Source organism: Barbus barbus (assembly GCF_936440315.1).
Source record: "Barbus barbus genome assembly, chromosome: 36".
Taxonomy (NCBI): Eukaryota; Metazoa; Chordata; class Actinopteri; order Cypriniformes; family Cyprinidae; genus Barbus; species Barbus barbus.
In genome coordinates, this window is record NC_136714.1 from 2,711,339 (window position 1) to 2,731,309 (window position 19,971).

A 19,971-nucleotide genomic window follows, 5' to 3' on the forward strand; every position below is an offset into this window, starting at 1 on the left:
AAGCGCTTATAGTGGATCCTCATATTTTTGAATAGCATAGCAGTTTCTACCAACAAATCATTGTAAATAAGACATTTTATATAAAATGACACTTTGACAATTTGCCCACATGCCATTTATGAGCAAGGACATTTAGTTTGGACAGTTTAATGTTTATTTTTATTTATTTCGATTTTCTGGCAACATTTGTGCAATTGAACTTTGACTCAAAACCTTAGAAAAACTTGATCCCGCTATTCCAATTAGATAAAACAAATAAATTAATGAATGAAATCATATATAACTTTCTGAATTTCAAGACAGCCAACTTGCAGATACAATATAAATGAATGAAGTAGTGCCCTAAACTGAATATTATCTATTGCGAAACTTTTCAATATATAGCTCACTCCAAAATAAACATGTAACGGCGCAGACCGATCGGTGTTTGACATCAAAGCACCGCGAGAGCATGCGGCTCATTTGAAGCGTTCGAATCGCTCTCGCGGTGCTTTGATGTCAAACACCGATCGCCGCTTCAAGCCGAACACGCCTACTGTAAAGATCACGTGACGCAGAGGATGCGCACGAAAATTATCGTCCGGCTAGAAAACACGCAGGAAAATGTCTGAGAAGGGTAAGCACCATGCCTTTCATGTTTTATCACTTAATGCACATTTAAATAAAACTGCATATTACCAAATTTCTCTGTTTGACGTTATAACAAGCCTACTCCTCACGAAAGGACCTTCAGAGTAGCTGAATTATGATGACACACATGTAAACACACGTCCTTCAGTAGGCTATGTAGTACAGTTTACATTAAAACACATGTTTTATCCGCGTATAGAAGCAGTTTAAACGACAAAGAGAGATTCTTTTAATTGTATAGCATTTAAAACGCTGTAACTCGCATATTCACAACACTAGCAAAGCACAGAAAGTCACATGCAAAACCAATTCATGTTTGAGTCATAATTCATGTTACCCACACACCCCTCGTCCTTTATATGCGATTATATGTGACCCTTGACCACAAAACCAGTCTTAAGTGTCAATTTTTAGAAATTGAGATTCATGCATCATCTGAAAGCTGAATAAATAATATTTCCATTGATGTATGGTTTGTTAGTATAGGACAATATTTGGCTGAGATACAACTATTTGAAAATCTGGAATCTGAGGGTGCAAAAAAATCAAAAATCACCTTTAAAGTTGTCCAAATGAAGTTCTTAGCTATGTATATTACTGATCAAAGTAAAGTATAGATATATTTACGATAGGACGTTTACTAAATATCTTCATGGAACATGATCTCTACTTAATATCCTGATTATTTTTGGCATAAAAGTAAAATTGATCATTTTTACCCACACAATGTATTTTTGACTATTGCTGCAAATATACCCCAGTGACGTAAGACTGGTTTTGTGCTCCAGGGTCACATGTAAGAGAAACCTTGGATGTGTCTACTAAAACAGCAAAAATATTGAGCTGTTGGAATTATCCTGTGAAGGACAGAGAAACATTTGCTTGACACCCAAAAAGATCAGTATACAAAAACAAAATCTCCTTTTTTGAGTTCAGCAGAGTTCAGGCTTTGCATGATTAGCAGGATATATACACACCATGTGAGTGTGCCAGGTCATACTCGGGACATATCAAACTCGTCTATCTGTACTTCAGATGCGTGTGAAAGCGATACTGTGGTCCGTCTGGCTGTTGGCTGCAGTCGTGTGCTATTTCTGTGTCTGGCTTATGTCTGGAATCCAGCAAGGTTACATCATTAGCCAGGGTTATCATGTAAAGATGCTGAGTGCTCACAGTGATAGTTCTCTCTGGGAGATCCTGTATCCCACCTGGATGGAGAACAGAGCCATTGCATTTAATCTGCTTGTTTTTCTGGTTCTTCTAACTGCTTTTCTCCTTGACCTTGTGTTGTATCCGCCAGTGTCTCTACCCAAAACAGTAAATTAAAGTAGACTTAATGCTTACTTGCTTCTGCGCCTTCAGGTATGACTCAACATAACAGAAACAATGACACGCATGCACACGTTTTTAATTTCTGTTTTAAAATGGATTGTGATCATTTTATTTAAGGCATAAAGTAAAAAAAAGTAGCATAATAAAGAATAAAAGTACTAACAAATTCAATTCTTTAAAAGAAAACCTTGCTAAGTAGTTTGGTATAGTCTTTTGCAAACAAATAAATGCAACTACAAAAAAGTGCTAAATGAAAATATTAAATTAATAAAATGTATTTACTTTTTTAAAGAACATTTGCGCTCAAAATCAAAGCGAGGCAAGAAGAAATTGTGGTCTCATATGTCACACTTTTGTAGCATGAAACAGCCTTATATGGAATATTGAAACTTTTGTGTTTCAGTCAGGATTAATTTAAATATGTTATATAAAATGGATCTTACTGTGGTCTGACAGACACCGAAACCTTTGATGTGATGGAACTGGCAGAGCATGTCAAGAAACAAAGGTGGTGGAACAAAATGTTTGGCAAAAATAACTCTGGACCTGCTGCTGAGAAGTACTCCGTTGCAACACAGTTGACCATCGGAGGAGTGAGCGGCTGGTAAGTCATTATGAACATTGATGCGTATCAAAACACTGAGTAGAGTATAAGTAAACGGCTTGCCCTTGTGTTTCTATTAGGTGTGCAGGGTACTTGTTTCGGAAAGTTGGGAAGCTGGCCGCATCAGCTGTAGGAGGCGGCTTCTTTTTGCTCCAGGTAAACTGTAAAACTGTAAAGACCAAGTGCTTATCGTAATTTTGTTGAGAGTGTATATTGTTTAAAGATGTAAGCAATCTCCAATACACTTTCAGATTGCTCATCACACAGGCTACATTCAAGTAGACTGGAAAAGAGTTGAGCGAGATGTGAACAAGGCAAAGCAGCAGCTGAAGCTGAATTCAGACAAGCCTCCTAAGGAAGTGAGAACAAAGTTAAATGAGGTAAGAAAATACTGTTGGAATTTGTATTTGCATTTATGGAATTGTAATATTCTGTTTCCTTCAAAACGCACTCATTGTAAACCACCAAATCACGGTATATCATGGTATTGTAGTTGATATCAAATTGTATATTTGCTTATTCATTGTATTGAGAGAAAAAAATGCAACCGAATGCAGAATATAGTATGCGCTGCTTTTTTCCCCTCAACAACAAGCGCCACACACACACACACACATGAAAATGTCAGAGAGGCTGATGCGAGGTAACTTTAGATACCCCAAAAATACACAGATATTCATTTTAACTTTGTGTCTTGATACCAGTTCTTAAATCCCAAGTCTAATTTTTTAGACTGTGCTTTTTTACACGAGTAAAGCTTCCAGTAATCCAATCCAATATTCGTAATAAGCATTGGTGCTTCCGTTGAGAAACTGTTACATGTACCTCAGAAAAGTTGTCCAATGTTTATAGTCTGTTAATTAGCTAAAACACTAAAGATGAGCTTTTTTACTTAAACTGTTAATTATTTATTTACGTATGTCTTCAGTCATGATAAGTTTCTGAAGAGTACTTTGTGTGCAACTTTAAATGCACTGTAGGCTGTACAGCGTTTTTATTTGAGTGTGAATATACTGTTTATACATACAGTGCTGTTTGTGAACCCTTTAGAATTTTCTAGATTTCTGCATAAATATGACCCAAAACATCACCAAATTTTCATATAAGTCCTGAAAGCAGACAAAGAGAACCCAATCAAACAAGTGAGAGAAAAATATTTGCTTTGTCATTTATTTATTGAGAAAAAATATCCAGTGTTACATATCTGTGCGTTACAAAAGTATGTGAACCTTTGCTTTCAGTATCTGGTGTGACCTTCTTTTGCTGCAGTAACTGAAGTTTCTTGTAACTACTGATCAGTCCTGCACAATAACATTTAGGAGTTTAAGCCCATTCTTTAGTGCAGAACCACTTAAACCTTGTGATGTTTGTGGGTTTCCTCCTATGAACTGCTTGCTTCAGGTCCTTCCACAACATTTTAATTGGATTAAGGACTGGACTTTGCCATTCCAAAACATTAACTTTGCTCTTCTTTAACCATTCTTTGGTAGAATGACTTGTGTGCTTGGGGTTGTTTTCTTGCTGCATGACCCACGTTCTCTTGAGACTCTGTTCTTGAACAGATGTCCTGACGTTTTCCTTTAGAATTTGCTGGTATAATTCAGAATTCAACGATGGCAGGCTGTCCTGGCCAAGATGCAGCAAAACAGGCCCAAACCATGATAACATCACCACCATGTTACACAGATGGGATACGATTCTTAAGCTGGAATGCAGTGTGTTCTTTTCTCCGAAAATAATAGCTTCTCATTTAAACCAATAAGTTCTATTTTGGTTTCATTCATCCATGAAACCTTTCTCCAATAGTCCTCTGGCTTGTCCAGATGATCTTTAGCAAGCGATTTTCTTTTTGGAGAACAGTGGCTTTCTTCTTGCAACTCTGCCATGCACACCATGGTTGCTCATTGTTCTCTTGATGGTGGGTTCATGAACATTAGCCAATGTGAGAAAGGCCTTTAGCTGCTCAGAAGTTACCTGGGAACTTTTGCAACCTCGCAGACTATTACACCTTCTGCTTTAGTCAACCACTTCTCGGGAAGGTAACAGTGGTCTTGAATTTCCACCGTTTGTACCATCTGTTTGACTGTGGATTTCTGGAGTGCAAACTCTTTAGAGATGGTTTTTTTTAACCTTTTCTAGCGTGATGAGCAACTCTTTTGATAGAACCCTGTTCTTTGAATAAAACAGGTCATGTACTGACATTTGATAATCATTGCATTGACCGAAAACACCTCTGCACAGATGGACTCTAATTTCACCTTTAAATTAACTGCTAATCCAAGAGGTTCACATACTTTTGCAACGCACAGATATGTAACATTGGATCATTTTTCTCAATAAATAAATGACAAAGAAAATATTTTAATTTGTTTGATTTGGTTCTCTTTGTCTTTCCGGACTTATATGAAAATCTAAAAAGCATAATGTCATTGATTTTAAGCAGCCCTTGTGTTGAATTGATTTAAATGTTTTCTCTCCACGTAGGTGCAAGGTTTTGTCAAGAACAACATTGTTCTCACAGGAGGTTTCGCTGGCGGATTTCTGCTTGGTCTGGCTTCATAGGATCTCTCTCATTGTTACGTCTTACGCTCTGAGGATGTCATCAAACATCAGATCACAGCTTTTGTGTGATATTGCAGCTTGTATTTAAATCAGCACTCCTTTATTAGATCAAAATTAGATTGTTAGGATGTGATCATAAGGAAACATTTAAGAATGTATGCTTTCAGTTTTTTTTGATTGTGCATTGCTTTACATTTTTGTTTATTTGAACATTTTGCTATATTATTTTGGTACAAACTATTTTTGACACATGACTTGAAAAGTCAGCTTGTTTAAAGATGCAAATAGTTAAAACATTTGAAATTAGCCCTTTAAAAACTCATATCTAAACGTTCAGTTTTATGGTGATTAAGCTAAGTGCATTTAATTGTTCAAACTTTTTGTAATAAATCTGGACATTACTTCAAAGACCGAGGGGTCAATAAAAGTTGTAATTTTAATTAATAATGACTGTAATGTTCAAAGTAAATCAGGTTTTAAACAATTATGGTTTGCCTTTTTGTTTTGATTGTTGTATTGATATTTATGAAATACATATCATCTGTTTTCCTAAATTACAGCTAATGCTCAGCACATCATGATATAATATTCCACCTCTATTAAGTCCAGGTAGTATTCCAGATGTTGAATTCATAACGATATTCTCACTGAACTGTGTTACTAGGTTGAATAAACAGTGAGAGCCAGAGACAGCTTGATGATTTAATGAAAGTTTGATTAATAAGAGACAAGTGAAGGATGACTGTGATCAGTCTTTGAAGAATATGTGTTCTATATGTCCATGAAAGTCTCCTAGGATCTCTTGCAGCAAATATACATGCGTACTGTTTAGCTTTCTATTAAATGATTGACTTTGTGTTCCTTGGCAAATCCAGAGAGAGTTTTCTCCTGCATGGACTTCACAACACTTCCTCATGGCTCGAATCACATCCTCACAAAGGCTTTCAATGTATTTGTTGGCTGTTAAAAATGCAAAAGTCATAAAAAGGTTAAACTGCTAGCCTGTAGTCTTCATGCAAAGCAAGGTTAAACTAACATTGAGATCATAAAGCTACCTTGTAGACATTTCTGTATGGCACATGCCTGTTTTTGGCAAGGCTCTTTCTGTGGCATCTTATTTTAAGATAAGCTGCAGCTTCGAGGAATAATTCCAGTTAAATCTGTCACTTCTTGTAAACACATGACTGTGCAAGTCTAAATGTCTTCCGGTTAGAAAACACCCTCATCTTCAACATGCTTGACATTAGCCATTTCTTTCAGATTGATCTGTTTTTAGAGTTTACAACGAAAAAAAAATGCTGTTTTATAAGAGAAGTCACGGACAGTTTTGCGACATTACAGCCGCAGAAGTTGGTATCACCCAGTAATAAAACCATTTCCTGTCACATGATGTCAAATAGTGATCTTGATTTGTGTTGAGGGAAATCAAAACTCATTTTTGTAGTTTTTTAAGCTTATATGCTTTATTATCAGAAAAATAAATAGAAGATATGGTGGTGGATGAGGAGATACCCGCTGACAATATAGAGCACTTTGAGTGCTTAGAAAAAGCAGAAAAGCGCTATATACATGTAATGACTTATTATTATTATTATTATTCATATCACAACTGCAGGATGTTTCACATTCGGTACAGTGGCTCTGTGTTGTGCTCTAGTGCAGGAGATGCACTACAGCATCATGAACCATGAACAGTGTTAACATCCATAGCATTTTTTAATGAACATAAAAATTATCGGTCACAATAATAACGATAAACTGTAAGAATAGCCTACACTAATAAAGTAAATCAGGGTATAGCCTTCGTGTACTGGATTATATTGAGAGAGAGAAAAAAGCAAAAAAACTTCTGTACCAGTGTTGCTTAAGATTCAGGAAGATGAGTTTTGTGTAATATTTATAGAGGAACTTGTTTGTTGGATACATTAAGTGTAGGCTATAATTTTAAAGTATTTCACTCCAAATCAATTCCTGCTTTAAGTTCTCAAAACGGTTATTCCATTAGTGTCTAGTCTTTATCTAAAATCAAAAGTGATCCAGTGACCTTCAGTTGTTGATTCTGGAAGTCTGGACAAAAAATATTTCAAACCTAAAAGACTTTGGGCATGTAGTAATGTCATTACTGTTTTCATGTTTATTAATGTTTGTTCATGTAGCTAATGCAAACTTATTTGTCAGTCAAAACTATTTACTTGAAATATTTAAGGAAGTTAAAAGATTAATAATGTAACCACACATTCACATTCACACATTTACAGTTCGATGTCGCTTAATGGTCACATTGACATACAGATGAAGTTCAAGAGTTTAAAGTGATTTGAGTTTTTTTATGATATAATTTTAAGTTTTTTATCAACTCACACAGCAGTTTTTTAGCCTACATTAAGCCCAGTTTTGGAAACCCTGGTTTAATGTGATGTTTAATGCATCTTATGATATTGATTATATATATATAATATATATATATATATATATATAAGGGAATATATTTTCTTTCTCTTTGCTTTTTATATCAATATGGTATGTTTAATAGTAAAACTAAAACAGTTAGGCTAAATAAAACGTAATCTACATATAGTCAGAATACATGACCTAAAATGAGTAACCTGGATTATATTACAACTACAATTTTCAATTACACTGATCAACTACAATTTGATAGTAACCCATCTCTGACAGTATTGTAAAATCCAGTGCTGATGGTACGAGTGCTGGATGTGGATTTACCAAGCTTTACTAACTGCTGTCTGTCTGTCAGGAAGCTGTTGATCCACTGACAGACGGAGGTGGGGACGGAGAGCTGTGTCAGTTTATTCTGAAGGGTGTCCGTGATGATGGTGTTAAAAGCGGAGCTGAAGTCCACAAACAGGATCCTCACATAAGTCCCTGATCTGTCCAGACGCTGCAGGATGAAGTGCAGTCCCATGTTGACTGCATCATCCACAGACCTGTTTGCTCTGTAGGCAAACTGCAGAGGGTCCAGTGATGTCCTTCAGATAAGCTAAAACCAGTCTTTCAAATGATTTCATGGCCACAGACGTTAGAGCCACAGGTCTGTAGTCATTAAGTCCAGTAATTTTGGGTTTCTTTGGGACGGGGATGATGGTGGAGTGTTTGAAGCATGAGGGGACTTCGCACAGCTCCAGTGATCTGTTGAAGATCTGTGTGAAGATGCCAGCTGCTCAGCACAGATATTTAGGCAGGCTGGTGACACACCATCTGGGCCTGGTGCATTCCTTCTTTTGTTCTTCCTGAAGACCTGGCACACGTCATCTTCACTGATTTTAATTGTAGGTGTGGGAGAGAGGAGGGTTGCTGGAGGTGTTAATGGTTGTGTGGAGAGGTGTTCAGGGCGGGTGTGGGGTGATTTTTCAAAACGACAATAAAACTCGTTCAAGTCGTCTGCCAGGTGTTGATTCTCCAGAGCGCTGGGGGATGGTGTCTTGTAACTGGTGATATCCTTCATTCCTTATGCATTAGTAATAAATTAGTTATTTGAAATACCTGTCTGTAACTGCATTTGAATGGCAAGTTATTGTGATATTTTACTAGTGAATTAAGAATTGCACTTTTTACTAGATGAAATTAAAATTTTGATATGAAGTATTTGATTCCTGTGAGTGATTCCATTTTTGATATCAAAAATGAGTTTTTTTGCTGGGGATATCAAAAAATACCATTATGCAACTAGTAAAGATATCAAGAATGATCATTTATTTTAACTGGTGAAATATACGGTACAACAAAACATGTCCCTTCCCGGTCACCGTAAATCAGTTGCTTGCCACGTGGTTTTTCCTGTTTCCTGTCGGAAGGAATTGAATGTAGCGCATGCGCTTTGCTGATGTGAAGTGTGTACAGTGATAAACAAGCAAACAAATCAGAGAAAACATAAACTGTTAGACTGTACTTCATATAATGGCAGTGAGCGCTGTGCATTTAGAGTCAGACGCATTTCTAGTCTGTATGAATCATGCTCTGAGCACGGAGAAAGAGGAAGTGATGGGGCTCTGCATTGGCGAGGTTTGGATTTCTTCTTGTTTTGTATAAATGTGCGTGAACGACAACAGCTGTGTTTATGAGACTCTGTAAATGACCAACAGGTGGACACAAACCGCATTGTGCACATTCATTCTGTCATAATTCTGCGTCGATCAGACAAGAGGAAAGACAGAGTGGAGATTTCTCCAGAGCAGCTGTCAGCAGCGTCCACCGAGGCGGAGATATCCTTCACACGCTCTCTTACATATATGCATTATTTTTGTTTAATAACCTTTTTACATTTTTTTTATGGTTATGGGGCTGCAACACACAAACATTGTAGTAAAAACCTGGTTCTATAGCAGTAGCATGCTGTTGGACAAGTACCACGGTAATACCATGGCATTTCTTAGACTGGAGAACCATGTAATTACATTACTTAAATGTGGTAATCATTCAGTACCATGGCATGCATCAAACGCTCCCACTGATTTGAAATAATAGCTCTCAATACCAAACATTGCTATAATATTTAATACTTTTTCAGCAGAAAGTCATGAATCTTTGACTCATGTTTACATATAACTCCATTTGGGACATTTTGTAACATGCAAAAAAAGCAAGAATCTGTGATTAGTTCAATATTTTAAAATTTCACTCAAATTGATAAGCTCATAATAGAATACTAAAAAAGTTTTTAATTAAAAGATTGATCACTAGTTGACTAGTGGTTTCAGACATTTGCACCCCATTATGTTCATATATCAATGCACATCATTTACTGATTCATAAAGCGTTAATATAATGTTCAAAATGATTCTTAATGAAATGAATTATAAAGCGTAATCCTGATGTTATTGTAGCCCATTTTCTTAATATGAGGCACAGGTTGGCTGAGATGACGGGACGTCCCATGAGGGTTGTGGGCTGGTACCACTCTCATCCACACATCACTGTCTGGCCATCACATGTTGGTAAGTTGTTGATTTTTTTTTTTGTATTAATGCATGGAATTATGCATTATTATCTTCCCTTTATTTGAATAAAATTCCAATTATTATTGCATTAAACAGATGTTAGGACTCAAGCAATGTATCAGATGATGGACCAGGGTTTCGTAGGACTCATCTTCTCATGTTTTATAGAAGATAAAAACACAAAGGTATGTTAAGCCCATCATCTTGAAGAGATTCTGAAGAGTTATTATTTTATTGTCTCGTTTTACCATGACTTTTCTTTCTATTTCTCTTGTAGACCGGTAGAGTCCTGTACACCTGTTTCCAGTCAGTACAAGCCCAGAAAGGCTCAGAGTAAATAATCTGCTTTTTATTTGAATGAATAACTGAAAGCTTTACATTTTTAGATTTGCAACTCAGATCCATACATCATACTTAGATGTCATTTATATTTGTCCATAAAAATCTAAATCTAAACACCTGACTGGTAGCCCATGTTTTGTTTATCTGATATCTCTCAGTATTTGATGAGAAATAGTTTTTGTGCAGTGTTTTTGCTCGTAAATATAGCATTCTTTGCTTATGACAAGGTATGAGCGGATTGAGATCCCCGTTCATGTAGTCCCACATGAAGCCATCGGGAAAGTATGCCTGGAGTCTGCCGTGGAACTGCCCAGAATCCTCTGTCAAGAAGAACAGGATACATACAGAAGGATTCACAGGTAATCCTTGTGGATATGTTTCAGATTGTTTAACTTAGTAAATGGTTACTCGGGACCTCATGCAATATTTTTTTTTGCACCAATATTTCAGTTTAACTCATCTGGATCCAATCACAAAGATACATAATGGATCAGGTAATTATGAAATCTACTTGGTATTTCCTGAAGGCATTAGTAGTGGTTTTGGGTAAATAAAATCAGAGCTGTTTTCTCACCGTCATGACACTTGTTCTCTCATTTGCACTCAAACTAATGCGTTACAGCATCTTTTCAGTGTGAAGCAGCTGTAGATTGTTAAATAGGATCAATCAAACACATTCCATATGCAAACCGCATAGATCAATTAATAATGCAAATTAGTTTTAAAAAGAAATGATCATTTGTCAATTCATATGTTATTTATATTGTTGTGTATAGTGTGGGACTAACCTTATTTGACAAATGTGAAGTGTGTAACCATTTAGAACCATGTTTACAGTTGTGCTTTTGTAATTTGTGTGTATGTGTGCTTCTCAGTGTTCACTAAAAACCTGTGCAGTCAGATGTCGGCCATTAGCGGCCCTCTGCTGCAGTGGCTGGAAGATCGACTGGAACAGAACAAACAAAGCATCATCAAACTCCAGGAAGAGAAAGAACAACTGACACAAGAACTGGCTTCATTATAAGGAGAATAGCTCTTTTTTTTTGCACTGAAAGCACTGCCCTGCTGCCACATTTTGATCAGGAATCACTGGGAGGGCAAAGACAGGATGTCTGTAATATTATATTTTGTCACCTCAGCACTTTTGTAATGCTGTGTCTCAGTGCATATATATGTATGTATATATATATGTGTGTGTATGTGAAATTACATGCTGGTATCTTTGTTGTAGTAGTATGAATACTCACTGAATATTCTTAAAAAGGTTTTTTTTTTTTTTTTTTTTTTCTCTGTTACGGATTTGATTTTGATGGTTCTTTAAACGTGACAGACATTATTTACTGATGCAATTTTTTTAGATATAAGCTGTAAATCTCTGAATGTACATACATGCCAATTTAATATGACAGTGTGAAATAAAAGGGAGAATCTCTAAATATTATGAATCTTTAAAAAATTTGATTGTGAAATCTAGAGTGACTTACATTATAATTACAGAATATTTATTTTCTCACTTTTCTCTCCTTAACTAAATTCAGTTTGGAATCTGTGTTTAGACATCAAACCTCTAACTTAAACTCTGTAACACTTTACAAACAGCTATATACCTTTTTGTCATTTACATGCAGATTTTCAGTCTAGACTTGTTGCTGAATGTTTCTGTGAATGTCAAGTAGCTTCCTGGTTGAACAGTAGACTGTAAGTAGAGAAGGTGTCATAAAGATGAGCTTTTCCAGATGAAATACAGATATGAATATTTGGTAACACTTTATTTTAGGGTCTTTTAACTAGTTGCTTATTAGCATGCATATTACTAGATTATTAGATTATAATTAGTAGTAATTAAGCACATGTTAATGCTTTATACTACATCCCTAATCCTACCCAATACCTAAACAACTACCTTACTAACTAGCAAATTAGGAATTTATAAAAAACTTCTAGTTAATAGTGAATAAGTGTATTATTTTAGCTGGTAGTTTGGAAGAACTGAAACTGGGTTGAGGGTTGTTTTAACTAGTCCTGTCCAACACTCTGTTGGTGACTAATCTTGCCTTACTGTATTAATGTAAAACTAATTGCATAGCATCATTATGTGTGGCAATAAAATATGAATCCGACTATTATATCCACCCAATAGTCACATGTTGTTTTATTTGTTGTCACTAGGTGGCACAGGTGTCCCTTGTTGAACTGCAGACAGTTTTATTGAACAGACAGACCTTAATCTTTTTTAGATGTGAAACTGGTCAAGCAGAGCTGACTGAATACGCTTAGAGGTGTATAAAAATATAATTATGTATGATAAATAATGATAACCTTTTGTGTCTAATATCTGTTGTATTTACTGTTGTATAAAAGCAGGCTGGACTATATAATTTACCAAACAGATATGAGTGCAGTTGAGTTTCTTCATGATATTTATTGTTGTAAAATGAGCTGTGTTTTGATGCGATCGGTCTGAAGTGATCTCACATTGCTCTTGTGGTGACAGTGGATTATGGAAATGGCCCTCATGCTCACATACTCTGACAATATTTTTACAGCACTTCTGTCCTCGAGAAATGAAATCTCACGCACTGAACCAGGTCTCTAGATATTGTCCAACATATGGAAGTGCAAATTCTCATATAGAGTAAATATCCTTTATTTTATCCGATATTGCTATGTACAGTGGACCGTAAAGTTATACCATTTTGTATCAAGGCGAGGTCTAACACTCCACTAAAATAGAATGGCTTGTGTGTGTGTGTGTGTGTAAAAGCACTTATCCTGGGATTGGAAGCAAGCAGATAATATTAAAGATGTGCTCTGAGACTGATGGAGCGAGCAAAGACGTCTCTCCCTCCTTGCGCATCAACATACTGGTTATTACTCCTGGCAGAACACTGTCATTTATTTAGTGTGAAGGCAAGTTGACTGTAAACCTGAAGCCTCTATAAATCTGAAATGGTGGCTGGGGGAAGTGGTTCTGTCTGTCTGTCTGTGTGCAGGAAGCGAGTTTATGAGTGTGTGTTTGGAGGGCATTGTGTTTGATGAGATGCCTAAGGGACCTTGGGCCCCTGGATATATTTATGGCAGAGGGGCCAATGAGGTAGTGGACAATAACGTCCCAGAGGCTGACAGTGTTTAATTAACACCTCCAAAATAGGCAGGATAGAGCTCATACTGTTTCACCAGCCCACAAACTAGGCTGGTGGTTTGGATCTTGTGGTCCAGACATATGAGATGTGTCTCGCTCCTTTTTAAAGCTGCTATGCATAATGTATTGCATGTTAAAATACATTTTCCTATTCTAGTTCAATATGCAGAGACAACCGTAACTAGGATGGCTTTCTGAACAGTGCATACTCTGTGACTGAGTGGTGCATCAAAACATTGGTCTGAAATGGAGAATTTAGGTGGCTATTTTGGGAATCAGTTTTTTTGTATTGGTGTTTAAATTCCAAAGTAATACCCTACAATTGTTTACTCGTTTATACCCACAGTGCACTCTGATTATACAACACTATTTCTTAAAATCCAACATGGGAAGGACTGATGAGCTGGAAGAGAGAGTGCATGAGTTAATAGGAGCAACACAGTTTTAAAATGTATTTTCGAGCTGGCTGTAGTTTTTACCTTTTCTATGACTTTTTTTTCCCATGAATTTTAAACGTAAGTGAAATTATATGGATTATAAATTGCTTAATGTCATTTATTTCTTCACCAACCAATTCACTGAGGTTGCATTGTTAACTCACAATATTGTAAGGAATTGGTTAAAACTTATAAGGGACTTATAATGAGCCAGTAAGCCACTGCTTCTCAAAATAGTCCTGGAGACCCCTTAACACTGCACATTTTGGATGTCTCCCTCATTGCACACACTAGATTCAACTCTGAGTAAAACTCCAAAGGAAAGCATTTTAAAGCCAATCAACACACAGTTCAAATAAATGAAAAAGAAAAAAAAAAAGTTTATAAATACTATATTGTGCATTTGTTGAAATATCATTTTTTATTTTCTCAAAAATGTACATTTAAAAGGTAGTGTCAACTGTGTACCGATAGAAGGATAGAAGTTAGACAGTTCTGAGTTTTGCAAAACAGTTTCCCTACTCTCATGTCGCATTTATCACACTGCAGACTCATAACTGGTGCCATCTTGCATCTATTGATTGTGAAAATTACCTCATATTATGAATATAATGTAGTATTGTAATGTTCATCTTGTTGCTAATTCAACTGCTTTTTTACACAACTGTTTTGGGTAAGGCAAGTTTATTTATATAGCCCATTTCATAGTGGTAAATCATAATGATAAAGAGAATAAATAAATAGTAAAATAAATATAGCTAAAATTGTATTAAGATTCTTCGTTAGCCGGACATAAACAGAAGATGCATAGCAATCGTTACAGCACATAAACAGTATTTAATTAGGAAATGCACTGCAAAACTGAAGTTAAGATCAGAATCCAGAATGACGCCAAGGTTTACTTTCTTAGACCCCTGGATACAATGATACAATGACTTTGTCTTTATTTAAATGACGAAAGTTTGGCACATCCAGCTGTTTATTTCATTTAGGCACTGGCACAGGCAGTCTATGGGACTGAAGTCATTTGGTGATAGACAAAGGTAGATTTGAATGTCATATGCATAGCTGTGATAAGCAATGTTGTTTTGAATTCTGTTGCCTAGTGGGAGCATATACAAATTAAACAGTAGAGGTGCAAGGATTGAGCCTTGTGAAACTCCATGTCGTGGCAGTCCAGTTAAATTCGCAATTCCCTATGCTCACAAAGTAGCCTCTGCCTTCTAAAAATGATCTGAATCATCTAAGCACTGTCTCAGACAGCTTTACCAACTTTTTCCAGCCTGTTGAGGAATATGTTCTGGTCAACAGTATCAAATACCGCAATTAGATCAAATAATACCAAGGTTGAAACTGATTGAAAGCAACCTTCTCTATTACCTTCCCAATTAAGGGGGGATTTGTGATAAGTCTATAGTTGTTCAAAACGGGTTGTTGTTCTTTAGGAGATACCTAAAAATATTTTTTTAAAGACTTTTTTTAAATTTCAGAATGAAGTGAAGAATTTACTATCTATAGTAGGTCAGATCCCAGACAACTAAACACGCTTTTAAAGAGAGATATGGGTCAAGACAGCAGGTGGACGTTTTAAGGTTCTGCACTGTATCATGCAAAGTTCTGCAGTCAGTTGCCTCAAAGTTAGCCATAGTGATTAACCTCATATGCTGCTGTGGTGGGGGCTGACTAATTTCATAGCTACAGTACAAAAGTATTTTATCACTGATATGTCAAAAAGGCCAAAATGGGACACTAATTAGTTAAATGAAACCACTCAGAAACTGATAGGACATATGCTTATGCTCTCCAGGAAAAGTTGGAGATGGTTTTGAAAAGAGACCACATCATGCACCTCAACCAGAAGTTGTTCTGAAGGAAGCTAGTATTAGTTTTGTTTGATCACTCGGAAATTAAAAAGGACTGTTAAGAAATAAAGGGAAATGTCTTTCATCGATGGGAAAGAAACTGCAATCACCTGGTCAGAGGAAGGTGAAAATATTGTGCCAGCCCCGGCTTTAACTAGTAGCAAGACCAAAGCCACAGTGAGTCCTTCTACTGCTGTGGAAAAATCACCTTCACTCAGCTTAAAAAGCCTGCACAGGGTTATTAAAAAAAATTACCAGCCCCTCAAGAGGAGATGTTTAAAATGGTCCACCTTGATAAAGAAATGAGAGCCACCCAGTTACTAGTCAGGCATTTGATAACTGCTTGCTATTTATGCAAAAATGGATTGGAGATCCCAGTGTTTGATTGTCTGGAGACCAGTGTGGAGTGTATGGGGCAGGTCTCATGTAAATGTGTGTTTGTTTTTAATGATTCAGAACAGCAAGGAGAGGTGGGAGTTCCTGGCATCATTGGCATGAACATATTGGGGGACCTTATGGGACTACTTATGGCACACATAGATGTGACCAATCTAAACCGCCATAGAGTGTCTGGAGAGGATGCCTGTGTGAAGAGGGGACTGTCAAACACTCAGAGGGAGACAATATTGCTCCAACAGGTAGAATAGGTTATGTCAAGGTGGTAGGGTGCAAGAAAGTTACCATTCTGCCATACACTTGGGTAATTGTACAAGAGTGTTGCCGAACTCCAGTTAAGAGCCATTGTTTTTGATGTCATTTTGATGTCAAAGAGAATGGTATAGGGACAAGCTTGAAAGCTCTAGCTCTAGAGTTCTGCATCATAAATCTGTTCTAAAGCTGTCAATCATTTCAGATATGTAATTCCCTGAGTGTTTCAATTTACATCACTATGCAGGGTGGGTGCCGTCATTGCTCATGTCAATCCTGCTTCTGATCCACTCCTCCTTACCCCCCACACTTGGAGAGTATTTACATCTTCAATTCTGCTCCAAGATTTATTTGCCTAATACAAAGAGTTCTTATTTTGATGATCATAACAGCCGACTCCGAGGAATCACAGAATACATCCCCACCCCAGTGCCCATCTGTGTAATAACCTGTGCTGATTCAATAAATCATAGTATGCATGGGTACAAAAAAGATGAATGTGGCAGTTATAGGCAAGAGCTGTAGTTATATAGGTGGGAGGGTGGGTTTGGTAGTGAGTAGTGAATCTTGATTGGCTAATTGTTGTAGGCTTGTGGTGCTGGGGCAGCATTTCTTTTGGGGTCATTTAACAGAGTTGTTGATTCTATGTTCAATACATCCTCAAGCAGAATTTTGACCGAGTCAATGCACAGGCCAATGCGCGTGTTCAGTCCTTTTAGTGTGTCTAAGGACACTGACTGTTAATAACCGGAGCAGTGAAGTGATGACTTTATCAATAGACCATTTGGGAGAACACATCACAGTTACATCACTGCAGTACTGCACACACTATCGTGGAAGACGAACAGTGGTAACAAGTGGAAGAAAATGGGAGAGATCCACTGAACAAAGAAAAACTGTCCGTTTTTGGCTCCACCTACTGGTTAAACTGTTAAAATGAACACGCTTACATGTTGCTGCATGAAGTCTGCTTGGAAAGCTTTACATCAAAGTACGACCGGTTTACCAAAGAATCCACAGTGGAATGTAAGTGGAAAAATTCCCTCATGGTCGCAATTTAACTAAATTAAAACAAGCAAATGAAGTAGTGTAGCCACAATTTAATTAAACTAGGGAACAAATTAACAAGTCATGGGAACAAATTCATAAATTGTGACAATGTTGTCTTTAATTTTTCCACTGTAGGATCCTTTGAAAGGTAATGTTATTTTTAGTCCAGTGTTGTTGTAGTTGTAATTTCTGTCTGCCCATATAACATGTCAGTGGGTGTGGTTTAAAGAGGCAATAAAGAACAGAGAACTGCAGTGACTGCAGATAATACACTCTTTTTCACTTTTTATGCCCTTCTCTCACTACCTTGCTTTCATGTTGTGGACTCGGATGCATATCATTGCTTACATTGCATGACTGGCAGAACCCTTGCAATGGGTTGAACTGGAAGTTCTAAGTCCTTGGTATACACAATGGAGCTGATTTATTATTTATGTTTTTCGCTTATGAATTTGTTTGATGCACCATTTTATATTCCTATAGGTATGCTTGGGACATTCTATAAAAAATATATTTAAGTTGTGTTGGGTGGGGGTAAATGAAACATGGTCTGCTGTTACAGGGCTTTATAAATTATGCACAATTATTGGTTTACAGAAGACAAATAGAATGCATCTTCCAAAATGATGTTGCATTAGACAGCACAATGCACCATTCATGTAGCCCTGTAATACTGATGACAGTCAATGCACAGCACACATATTGTTCCTTTTTGGCATTTTTGTATGAGCACCTTCAGTGGGTTCCATGGGGGAAGCAGCAGCTGCATAAAAATGAATTTTACAGTGAGTGAAAAGAAGGATATTCTGGCAGGCTATTCTCAGGTTCAGCTGTTCGTTTCAAAAGGGGCTTTACCAAGCAGATAAATAAAAGATGTTTTGCTGTGTCAGGCATTTTTGACAAATTAAATTCAATATAGCGGAACGCCCCATCTCGAGGAACCGTCTGTTCCTGTGGTGACGTTGTGGAGCAAAGAAATGCTGAGTGATGTCATTGATTTTCACTGGCTTACTAAGATGCTGCTACACTTATGAAGGCAGAGTTATCAGGCTTTGATTTACTTGTGCAGTGTTATGGTGAGCAGTGTGTTACTGATATACATTATATACTGTATATACTTTTTAAACATAATTGAGAATTGCTCTCATCAAGCATTGTGTTCTGTTTATAATAGATTTTTAAAGATGCATTGAAGAACATAATGTTACACCAGTATGGACGGAGAGCGTTTTAAAACAAAAACGCTGTTTTAAAATGTATCCGGATTAATGTGGATGTAGCCTGACACGAGCAAGGATCGACACGGTTCGTGTCTATGGAGGTCAATATAAACTGGTTTGTGACTGGATCAGGATGATGAGGCAGTTAAGGAAGATGATGATAATGGAATTTGGTGATTGGAATTCAGTGTGTAGTGGGAAAGGATGAGAAAAAAAGTAGATGAAATGGAGAAAACATTATTTTGGATTGTTTCAATAAAGCTGTTTTTTTTAAGCAAATTGCATGGTATTTTCTTTGTTTTTGCTTCTAATCAGGGCCTAAGGCCCTTTCAGGATTTGAAAGAGTGTTATAATCTTCCTGGACATTCCTATTTGTTTTGTATTTAAGGTTTAGTAGGGCAGTTTATAGAGTATAGAGTACCATGGAACTGTTACCTGGACTCTCATCCTTTAATGGACAGTGTGAATTTCTCTCAAGAGCTGTGTCATTTATCTATAACAGATTACTCAATCATGCCTCCAGCACACTCCACTGCAACTGGATATGGGAACGTATACCTATAATGTCTAAAAACGCTGCACATCAGCTTTATACTACAAATTCTCCACAGGCTTATGCTACTACACATGTGTTCCATAAAAATATGTCTGTCTACTTTCTTTGTTCTATGATTTGCAAATCATTCACAAATTTTGGGATTTGAGTTATGTGAGAGGGTTATTTCAAGACAGCCCAGTCTTTGATTGTTGAATAAGGATGTTGACCTTAATTTGAATTCAAATCAACATAGGATTTTTCACACTGTACTAACTGCTACCAAGAAAGTCATGTTTAAAATTTCGTATGAACCTACATTTTGGGAAGAAAAAATGTGGCATTTAGAACTCACTCACTCATATTGCACTGTTACGGGGCTCAACAGTGAGAATTAACAAAGCAAAACCAAGAACAATTGGTCAGAGGGTATGGTCAGAATTTATTGAGAAACTCCCTTATATCTCAATAGGGCAGCTGAGTATATTTAGGGACATACTTTATTTTGCTTTATTGAGCAAGGAAAAGAGGGAGCAGTATTCTAGCTTTGTTTGATTTGATCAAACCCTGGTTATGCATATAGTTTATACATCTCATATTGTGCAATAAAAAAATAATCTTGTTAAAAAAATATTGGTAAAATATATCA

General features: G+C 36.7%; 3 protein-coding genes across 4 annotated transcripts; 2 read left to right on the forward strand and 1 right to left on the reverse strand.

Moving 5' to 3' along the window:
• Positions 1-528: 528 nt before the first annotated feature.
• Positions 529-6,522, forward strand: LOC306855739 (FUN14 domain-containing protein 2-like). 2 transcript variants are annotated; one of them, XM_079394571.1, is made up of 5 exons: positions 529-616; positions 2,419-2,566; positions 2,647-2,722; positions 2,818-2,946; positions 5,051-6,522. In XM_079394571.1, exons 1-5 carry the CDS (start codon positions 604-606, stop codon positions 5,126-5,128), a joined length of 444 nt encoding a protein of 147 aa, XP_079250697.1. In that variant the 5' UTR covers positions 529-603; the 3' UTR covers positions 5,129-6,522. The 2 variants fall into 2 exon arrangements, with proteins under 2 accessions (XP_079250697.1, XP_079250698.1); XM_079394572.1 differs by having other exon boundaries at positions 535-616; positions 2,452-2,566.
• On the reverse strand, positions 5,877-6,241 carry LOC306855531 (cx9C motif-containing protein 4-like; the record flags this gene model as incomplete). Its single annotated transcript, XM_079394286.1, has 2 exons — positions 5,877-6,088; positions 6,184-6,241. The coding sequence occupies 2 exons, from the start codon at positions 6,239-6,241 to the stop codon at positions 5,877-5,879; spliced, it is 270 nt and encodes an 89-aa protein (XP_079250412.1).
• Positions 6,523-8,974: 2,452 nt separating the features above from the next.
• LOC306855824 (lys-63-specific deubiquitinase) lies at positions 8,975-12,812 on the forward strand. Its single transcript, XM_079394718.1, has 8 exons — positions 8,975-9,151; positions 9,232-9,351; positions 9,996-10,083; positions 10,183-10,271; positions 10,364-10,419; positions 10,656-10,787; positions 10,879-10,922; positions 11,304-12,812. The coding sequence occupies exons 1-8, from the start codon at positions 9,047-9,049 to the stop codon at positions 11,450-11,452; spliced, it is 783 nt and encodes a 260-aa protein (XP_079250844.1). The 5' UTR covers positions 8,975-9,046; the 3' UTR covers positions 11,453-12,812.
• The last annotated feature ends 7,159 nt before the right edge of the window (positions 12,813-19,971 follow it).

Bases quoted from the DNA above. Each gene is read 5' to 3' on its own strand.
- LOC306855739 (XM_079394571.1), top strand. The intron at 2,723-2,817 runs GTAAACTGTAAA...ATACACTTTCAG, and splicing joins GCGGCTTCTTTTTGCTCCAG to ATTGCTCATCACACAGGCTA. The intron at 2,947-5,050 runs GTAAGAAAATAC...CTCTCCACGTAG, and splicing joins TGAGAACAAAGTTAAATGAG to GTGCAAGGTTTTGTCAAGAA.
- LOC306855824 (XM_079394718.1), top strand. From the start codon at position 9,047: ATGGCAGTGAGCGCTGTGCATTTAGAGTCAGACGCATTTCTAGTCTGT. The intron at 10,084-10,182 runs GTAAGTTGTTGA...TGCATTAAACAG, and splicing joins TGTCTGGCCATCACATGTTG to ATGTTAGGACTCAAGCAATG. The intron at 10,788-10,878 runs GTAATCCTTGTG...CCAATATTTCAG, and splicing joins ACATACAGAAGGATTCACAG to TTTAACTCATCTGGATCCAA.